Genomic DNA, 9,115 nt, shown 5'->3' on the forward strand with positions numbered 1-9,115 from the left:
GGACTATGCACCAGCCCCCGTTCCCGAGCAGATTTCGCTTTGCACTTCAAACATATTGTTTTAGGTAAAAAATATAAAACAGATTTATTAACTACAGAAAGATAGATTTTTAATGATTATAAGTAATAAGTGTACAGATCATAGAATCATAGAAGATTAGGCTTAGAAGAGACCTCAGGAGGTCATCTAGTCCAACCCCCTGCTCAAAGCAGGACCAACACCAACGAAATCATCCCAGCCAGGGCTTTGTCAAACCAGACCTTAAAACCTCTAAGGATGGAGATTCTATCACCTCTCTAGGTAACCCATACCAGTGCTACACCACCCTCCTAGTGAAATAGTTTTTCCTAATATCCAACCTAGACCTCTCTCACTGCAACTTGAGACCATTGCTCCTTGTTCTGTTATCTGCCACCACTGAGAACAGCCGAGCTCCATCCTCTTTGGAACCCCCTTCAGGTAGTTGAAGGCTGCTATCAAATCCCCCTCACTTTTCTCTTCTGCAGACTAAAAAATCCCAGTTCTCTCAGCTTCTCCTCGTAAGTCGTGCCCCAGCCCCCTGATCATTTTCATTGCCCTCTGCTGGACTGTCTCCAATTTGTCCACATCCTTTCTGTAGTGGGGGGGCCCAAAACTGGATGCAATACTCCAGATGTGGCCTCACCAGTGCTGAATAGAGGGGAATAATCACTTCCCTCGATCTGCTGTCAACGCTCCTACTAATGCAGCCCAATATGCCATTAGTCTTCTTGGCAACAAGGGCAAACTGCTGACTCATATCCAGCTTCTCGTCCACTGTAATCCCCAGGTCCTTTTCTGCAGAACTCCCACTTAGCCAGTCGGTCCCCAACCTGTAGCAGTGCATGGGATTCTTCCGTCCTAAGTGCAGGACTCTGCACTTGTCCTTGTTGAACCTCATCCAATTTCTTTTGGCCCAATCTCCAATTTGTTTAGGTCACTCTGGACCCTACCTCTCCCCCCAGCTTTGTGTCATCTGTGATCAAAGTAGATTACCTAAGAAATAAAACAAAATTGCAATCTAAGTTCCATAAACTAGACAGGATTTGAATCAAGCAGTGTCTCACTCTGATGGTACAACAGTTCACCAATCTTCCGTTCCTTCTTTCCTGCCTGGGACTACCTTCCCAGTTCAAGTCTTTTGTTTTCCAGAAGTCTTTCCAGGTGTTGAGCTGGCGGGAGGGGGAGTGAGGCCAAGTGATGATGTCACTTCCCCCTTTCATAGCTTTTTCCATGTGAAAGGAACTTCATTGTTTCAAACAAAGTCCCCAGCACAGTTTGTGGAAAAGTACAGGCACAAGATGGAGTCCAGTATCACATGATCTGGTCACATGCCCTTGCATGCTTCGATGAGTCATAGCAGCCATTATCCATATACTGGCTGAAGCATCCACAGGAAAACCCATCAGCTGGGGATAATCTTCCATAGCCTATGGTGTTTTTTAATGGGCCGTCACCCTGAATGGTTCATCCACAATGTGCTGGCTAGATTGGATGTAAACTACCTTGTGGGTGTTACCCAGGAGCAAACACATTTGAAATACAGGTACATAATCAATATTCATAATTTCAGATACAAAAATGATACATGCATACAAATGGGGTAATCATATTCAGCAAACCATAACTTTTCCATATGACACCCATAACATACACCTCTACCCCGATATAACGCTGTCCTCGGGAGCCAAAAAATCTTACTGCATTATATCGAACTTGCTTTGATCCGCCGGTGTGCACAGCCCCACCCCACCAGAGGTCTACTTTACCGCGTTATATCTGAATTCGTGTTATATCGGGTCGCATTATATCGGGGTAGAGGTGTATTTTGTAGACAACCTACACATCATATTTTGTACAAGATTTGTTGCAATTATATAACACTAGTAAATATGGGGGTTCCAGGGTGTTGCTTTGGGGTACACAGTTGGCACAGTGTACAATAAAGATTACATTTACACCTCCAATAAAACCTCTTTCGGACCCTGAGAACCAACCTACCAGGTCGTCAGAAGGCAAGAATGGAGAAGAGGGAGAGAAAATATTTGTACTAAGTATCACTAAAGAGTTTGCAAAAGATCTGCTTAATTAGATGAAACTCCAAACAACTTTAGGTTTTCCCACCCCTAACAAAACTAGGAGAGAGGAGGAAAAATAAAAACAGGTTTCCTGAGGTGCGGGGAGCTCTTGCAGGTTTAACTGCAGGTGGAAAGGTGGATTACCATGATTACACCCTGGTGTTCAGATATTTTTTCATTTAATATTTAAATGTAACCATTATGTCTTTGCTAAGTGCTGAGTAACCTATTTCCCTTCAAGTAGATGAAGCTGTAGCTCGGCTGATAAGCTCTGTTGATGTTAGCAAGCAGAAGACCACAATGTACATTCTTTCCAATAAGTAGGTAAGAGACCTCCAGTAATTGTTTAGGTAGTGATGGTTCCTGCTCCGAGATCCCAACATGACTTACTTAGAAAGCTGTGTTTCTGACCCTGGCCACTCCAATGATTCCAGATCTCAAGACTTGTGGATCCAAAGACAGTAAATGCAGCATGGTAGAAGGAGAGGAGACTGTTGGAGCTTGTCTATGCTGCTCCCTAATTAGCTCAAGGGGTCATGGTTGAGTGACATAAGGCATTCCTTGCCTGGGGTTAAACACTGCCACAGCAGCATTCCCAGACCCTTGTAGCCAGGTGGGTGAGAAGCCATGGGATTGGGAGTCGCAGTTCCCTAAGTCAGCACTGACCCCCAGGTCTGCTGTGCTGAGTACCAGCTATGATCTGCAGGTTCGAGCTCTGACTACCAAGCTACTGGCCTTAGCTTGGAGCTCTTTCAAAGGCCTAATACATGATTGTCTAAGACATTTTTTCTCAAACTAGAAGCCAGCTGTTTACAGGGTGCTGGCTTGTCTCGTTTGCAGCTGGTGAACTGCATTAGTTAAGACATACCTACAAATATATGATATATAAAATGAAATGTTTTCCTGATCTTGTTTTCCATGTCAATAGTTGCTGCAGTTCCCAGAGAAATGTTATATAAGGAAATGCATTCTGTGTGATGGTGACTGGGAAATGTTGTAATGAAGTTTTGAGAATTCCTGGTCTACACTTGCCTTGTGTGTTATAGTGCAGCTAACCCCATTAGGCCTGCTGATTCTTACACCAATGTTGTTGTTGTTAGGGTTGCCAAGCATCCAGTTTTCAACTGGAACGCCCGGTCGAAAAGGGACCCTGGCGGCTCCAGTCAGCACCATTGATCAGTGGTGCAGTGGGGCTAATGCAGGCTCCCTGCCTGCTCTGGCTATGCGCAACTCCTGGAAGTGGCCAACATGTCCCTGTGACTCCTAGGTGCAGGGGCAATCAGGGAAGCTCCACGCACTGCTCCCCCGCCCCAAGTGCCAGCTCCACAGCAACCGTTGGCTGAGAACGGTGGCCAGTGGGCGCTTTGGGGGCTGTGCCTGCGGGCGTGGGCAGCATGCGCCATGCAGAGCCACCTGGCCACCTCTGCACCTAGGAGCTGAACATGCTGGCCGCCTCTGGGAGCCGCACAGAGCCTGAGCAGGCAGGGAGCCTGCCTTAGCCCCGCTGTCCCACCGACCGGGAGCCACCTGAGGTAAACGCTGCCTGGCTGGAGTCCGCACCCCGAACTCCCTCCCACACCCCAGCCCCCTGCCCCAGCCCTGAGCCTCCTCCCACACCCTGAACCCCTCATTTCTGGCCCCACCCCAGAGCCCACACCGCCAGCTGGAGCCCTCCCGGACCCCAACCTCCCACCCCAGCCCAGTGAAAGTGAGTGAGGGTGGGGGAGAGCGAGCGATGGAGGGAGGGGGGATGGAGTGAGTGGGGGTGGGGCTTTGGAGAAGGGGTGGAGCAAGGGTGTTCAGTTTTATGCGATTGGAAAGTTGGCAACTCTAGTTGTCGTTGTAACTATTACAAATATCTGTGCAGGAAAAATCTAAGCCAGAAATGAATTCAGATGCACCAAAAAGCATAACATAAGACAGAAATAATTGAAAATCACCATAAGTATAATCCAAAATGAACAATATCTCTCTCCCCCTCCCCTCCCCTTCTCTTTCATTAAGTATAAATGCTTAAATGGAATCCTTTGAAAGACCACTGTGTGTTGTCCATCTTGAGAAATATCTGATATAGCCATTAGCATCTGCTGTTTTCACCTAGCTGTCAAAGATGTTGTCCAGGGGTGCCTTTCCCAGCCAGCGCCCTCTCCTGGCTGTGGGAAGTGTCGCAGTGACTTTGCCTCAGTTTTCCCCCACCATGCCAACAGCTATTTGGCCCTGTGCCAGGTAGCTTCCATTTCTGACTCCAGCTCTCTGGCCAAGTCATGTATTGTCTCGCCCCTTTTGGGACAATAAAAAGTCTGATAGACCAGGAGTCCTAGCAAAGGGTGGATAATTGCAGGGCCCTGCAGAGTCCTGACCCCTTTGCTTCAAGGCATTTTACTATCACCTTTCTGGGAGATGGTAATGGAACCCAGACTCTTCCATGCCTTTGGGTTCTAGCCCAGGGACCCTGCATTACTCAGCTGGGACCAGCTCCTCACCATTGCTTGCTTTTTTCCTGGGCTGCTTCCTACCTCACCTCTCCTGTAGGCCTTTTCTAGACTCACATTCTCTGATTCTCCCTCACTGGAAGTCCAACATGCTGGACAGCTTCCTGTCAGTCTACTGCTGAAGGAGTCTTCTCTCCTAGTCCCTCAGTTTGTCCCTCCCCTCTAATCTGCAGCCTTCTTATCCCCCAGCTGTTGCTGGCCCAGAAATTAACTGCAGCTGAGGAGATAGCCAGCCAACCTGATAACCCCTGCATGGGCCATGGTAGAACAGGATCTATACACCCCTGGCAGAGGTGTAATAGTTTTAACCTAGTAAAGGCAATGGAAGCCACGTGGAAGCCTGTAACATTGAAATATGTGCTTTCCTTCCTATATTATGCCCAATATGCTACATATAGTTGTAACATATGCTTACATCTTTTATTCCTCTTGTACAGATACACTAGAGTACATGCAAGGAGGCGGAAGATGCGTGTCCACTATTTAATCTGGATTTGGATTCACTTCTTCTTTGGCGAGTCTGAATTTCATTACCTATGTCAGGAAATCTGCCTTTGCAAAGAAGAGGCCAAGTTTGTGAACTGCTCTGGAGTCAATGTGACTGACAACCTCATCTTCCCACCTGAGACTGAGCACTTGGATTTGTCCATCAGTAACCTGTATTCTGTTCCAAGCAAAGTTCTGAGATCCCTGTGGAAGTTACAAGTTCTACTTCTGAGTGGGAACTACATCACCGAAGTTGGAGAGAGAGCATTTAGCTCTTTAGAGAGACTCCAGAAGCTTGATATCCATAGAAACGAGATTACAGTGCTTGGAAGCAGTTTTTCCACAGGGCTCACCTCTCTCAGAGAGCTGAATTTGTCCTATAATAGGCTCCAGGAACTATATTACAGGAACTTCCAGCATTTTGAGAACCTTCAGAAGCTCAGCTTCCAAAATAACAACATCTCCTCCATAGAAATGGGAGCCTTCCGGAGTCTGACCCGCTTGAGGCAGCTTCATCTTCAAAATAATCACCTCTTGAACCTCCACAATGGGGTCTTCTCCATGCTGCAGCATTTAGAGTTTCTGAACTTGGAGGGCAACAGGATAAAGACGATTTCTCCTGGGGTCTTTACATCCTTGAACAGCCTAACGGTACTTAACTTGGTGCACAATGAAATTGAACATATCCGATTCAAAACCTTCCTAACAATCCAGACCCCTGGGACACACATCTTGCTCTCCTACAACCCGTGGATCTGTGACTGTGACCTGCAGAGAGTCTTTGCAAAGCTGCACAGTGTCAAGCGGCTGATCTTGGATGACTACGACAACATGACATGCATGGAGCCGCAAGTCCTGAGAAACCTGTCCCTGTCATCAGTGGACACCCAGCTCTGCGTCGCAGAGACTGTGACGGTTCTCGTCATTACCTTCACAGTGTTCATTACTGTGGTGGCAGCTATTGTGATGGCTGAGAGGAACAGGAAGAAAAGGACAGGCAAGCACTGGAGTGAGGACAGTGACATCTCTTACGAATCACAAGACTGAGCTTGCTATCAGGGCCTTTCTCCAAAACTTTTATTACTTGAACATGTAATAAGCAATCTAGGTCAGACTTTGCGGTTTCTTTTGGAGGATGGTTATGAGAAAACATTGGTGGCTGTAGCCTGAGCTCTGTCCTGCCAGATGGTGAAGAACCTCACCTGAAAGGAAGGCAAAAGTTTGAAACAACTTCCTCAGAAGGGACTTGTTGGACAGGTTGTTTCTGCCTCCGGAGACACGCCTGCTGCTTGTTCCTTGTGATTTTAGCACAAGCTCCATGACACCAGAGTGTCTGTACTGAACCTTCCACTACAGTGAAAAGAACAAAACTTAACTGCCAATTATAGAGAGAACCTCAAAGTTAAAAATCACATCCGATAGTTAAAGAAAGAAGTTCTTGCCTTGCTGTCACTGCAGATTATTAAAATAGAGTGTCCTCTCCAGAGCCTTCTATATCTCTTTACCTCTCGTCTTCCTTGCCTTGCTCTACACCCACAGTGCTCAAGAAGACTATGCCCTATATGATTGTGATTTGCATCAAACTACTGCAGGTGATTGCAACTCACCTCCCACAATTCTCTTGCAACTCCCCTATCCTCTGGAGGTGTGGCAAGAGGTGAGCATTTGGCAAGGTAATCCAAAACCGAAAATCCAAAACCAAATGGAATCAGGGTCTGAATCATTCCACCCAGAGACTCTCTCTCCCTCATGGGATTCTGTGTGGTGAGTAGTCTGAGGCTATCAAGCAGATGACACAACATTCATCACCCTCGTTTGTAAGACCGCTCATGCCAACAGTAATTCTTAGTGGGACCAGGTGGGGAAGGGAATATCTTTTATTGGACCAACTTCTGTTGGTGAAGGAGACAAGCTTTCAAGCTACACAGAGCTCTTCTTCGGGTCTTTGTCTCTCTAATATCCTGGGACCGACACAGCTGCAACAACACTGGAAAAAAAATTCTTATCACAACCAAATGGACCTGAATCTCACTTTTATTTCTTGGACTGTAAAGGGTTCCTGTTTCTAGATAAATTTGCATAAAAAACATTGAGATATTTCAAAGAATGCCAGACTTCCATTCCACCTTGCCCCCCCCCTCCTTCCCCTCCTTCCCTCCTCTGCCTATTCATGTATGTCTTCCCCTATTTTGTTACTGGTACCACCACCCTAGCACGTTATGCATATATAAGATTGTCTGGTCTTGCAATTTCAATGAGTTGTAAAATTGCATAGATATGTAATTCTCTTAGCGGTCCTGTGAAGCATGCAGTATTTGGGAATTTACACAAGCTGTAAATTGTATAAATTTGTACTTTTCATTGTCTGTTTCTCTAAGAAAATTAATCATCATAAAAAACCCTACCAGGGTGAATTTGAAAATCTCGTTGATTGTTTTCACCAGTTCTGCTGTTTCTCTGTTGCATTTGACTCAGCCTCGACAGTGAAAGTGGACTGATGTGCTTCTCTGTTTTCATTTTCTGGTCCAGGTTCTTATCTGGGGCTGAGAACTAGGCGTAGTTTTGCGGGAGGACACAAAGGCCACCTTGGAACCTCCCAATCTTGGAATCACTCAGCACCAGTGCATATTAGAGCAGTCTTCAGGCAGCTCTGTTGTTCACTGGCTACACACAGCCTCCAGGCCTTGTTCTGGTAGCACAGGATACAAAGACACCCCAATTATAACCCCTTTCCTCCAGCCATGCCCCTACACTATCTGTAGGGAGGGGATGGTGTCAAAGCCACTACACAAGTGGAGACCCTCTGTCTAGGCACCAGGTATGCAAGCTTTGGGGCAGCTTTGGGCCACAAGAACATTGCAAACTTGCCTTAAAACAAGGCAGGATTTGGCAACTTTCTTTAGTTAGTCTCACTTTCTAGTGACCGTATACCAGCCCAATGCTGCTCTGTTTCAGTTTCCAACACTGCAGGAGAATAGTTGATTACAAATGCTGCTGCTTATTTTTAATTATTTATTTATTCAGGAAGTTTCAAGGGGTTTATTACCAGAGAAAACTCTCCAGTCTCTACTTTGTACCTCTGATCTCTATTCTTAGTGAGCAGAAATCACTCCACTCTGAGATGCTCAGTAAGAATTTAGGATTTCTTTAAAAAAAGTGCCCCGGCAAAGAGCCAAGTGGGTGTGGCTCAGCAGAACCACAGCTCTGAGGTGAAGGACATCAGTGAGCATGTGCAAGATTGGCAAGTATTGAACATGTGCAGTAAGGTGACAAAGAGGTCCATCAGCTAAGCCTCTAACTGGTCAGAACCCACTCAGACCAGTCACAGCTTGTTTTAAAGGTCAGACCTGTCAATCAGAGTTCTGAGGTAATGGTCAAGACTGAGCATGTGCAAGTGAGGTAACTAGCTAGGAATAGGAATCTATATAAAGAAAGAGCTACAATGTAGCATAAAAGGCCAGATGCCAGCAGCATTTTTGGAGTCCAGAAGCTGCATCTGAGAGGCAGAGAGCCGTGCAGGGAGAGCCGGTAAGCCAGGAAGAGAAGCCAAAGAAAAACGGCTGCAGAGTGAGAAAAGAAAGCTGGAGTGGAGCAGAACTGACTGACCAGGCGCTGAACAGCAGCAGTAATAATTTGATTTTTAAAGGAAAGCAGCAACAAATTTATAGATTAAGCTTAATAATATTCTTTTAGTTATAATTTTAGTATATGTACAGTTTAGGTTAGTTTATTGTAGTATTTAATATGTATGTGCATGAAATGTGTTTTAATTGTTTTTTATCTATGTAAACTTTAAAGCAATTTAAGATCTGCTGTCAGCCATTTGTTGCAAACTGGCCACTTGCAACAAATTGCTTCACTTAATATATTTGAACTTCGTGCTATTGTAGTATAAGTGCTCTTTAACATGCAATAAGGGACTTGTGTCTCTGGAATTTTGTGCCTTATTTAGGATTTTTAGGATACACGATATTAGGGATTATTAGTTACTTTAATAAAAAGATACCTTGTTCTGGAAGGATTATTGCCTGTGTCAATTAC

General features: G+C 45.6%; 1 protein-coding gene across 1 annotated transcript; it reads left to right on the top strand.

Moving 5' to 3' along the window:
• Positions 1-5,035: 5,035 nt before the first annotated feature.
• Positions 5,036-6,489, top strand: LOC101931001 (leucine-rich repeat-containing protein 15-like). Its single transcript, XM_005313758.4, has one exon. It carries the CDS (start codon positions 5,057-5,059, stop codon positions 6,119-6,121), a length of 1,065 nt encoding a protein of 354 aa, XP_005313815.2. The 5' UTR covers positions 5,036-5,056; the 3' UTR covers positions 6,122-6,489.
• The last annotated feature ends 2,626 nt before the right edge of the window (positions 6,490-9,115 follow it).

The sequence above is a fragment of the Chrysemys picta genome, chromosome 11 (genome assembly GCF_011386835.1).
Source record: "Chrysemys picta bellii isolate R12L10 chromosome 11, ASM1138683v2, whole genome shotgun sequence".
Lineage (NCBI taxonomy): Eukaryota > Metazoa > Chordata > Testudines > Emydidae > Chrysemys > Chrysemys picta.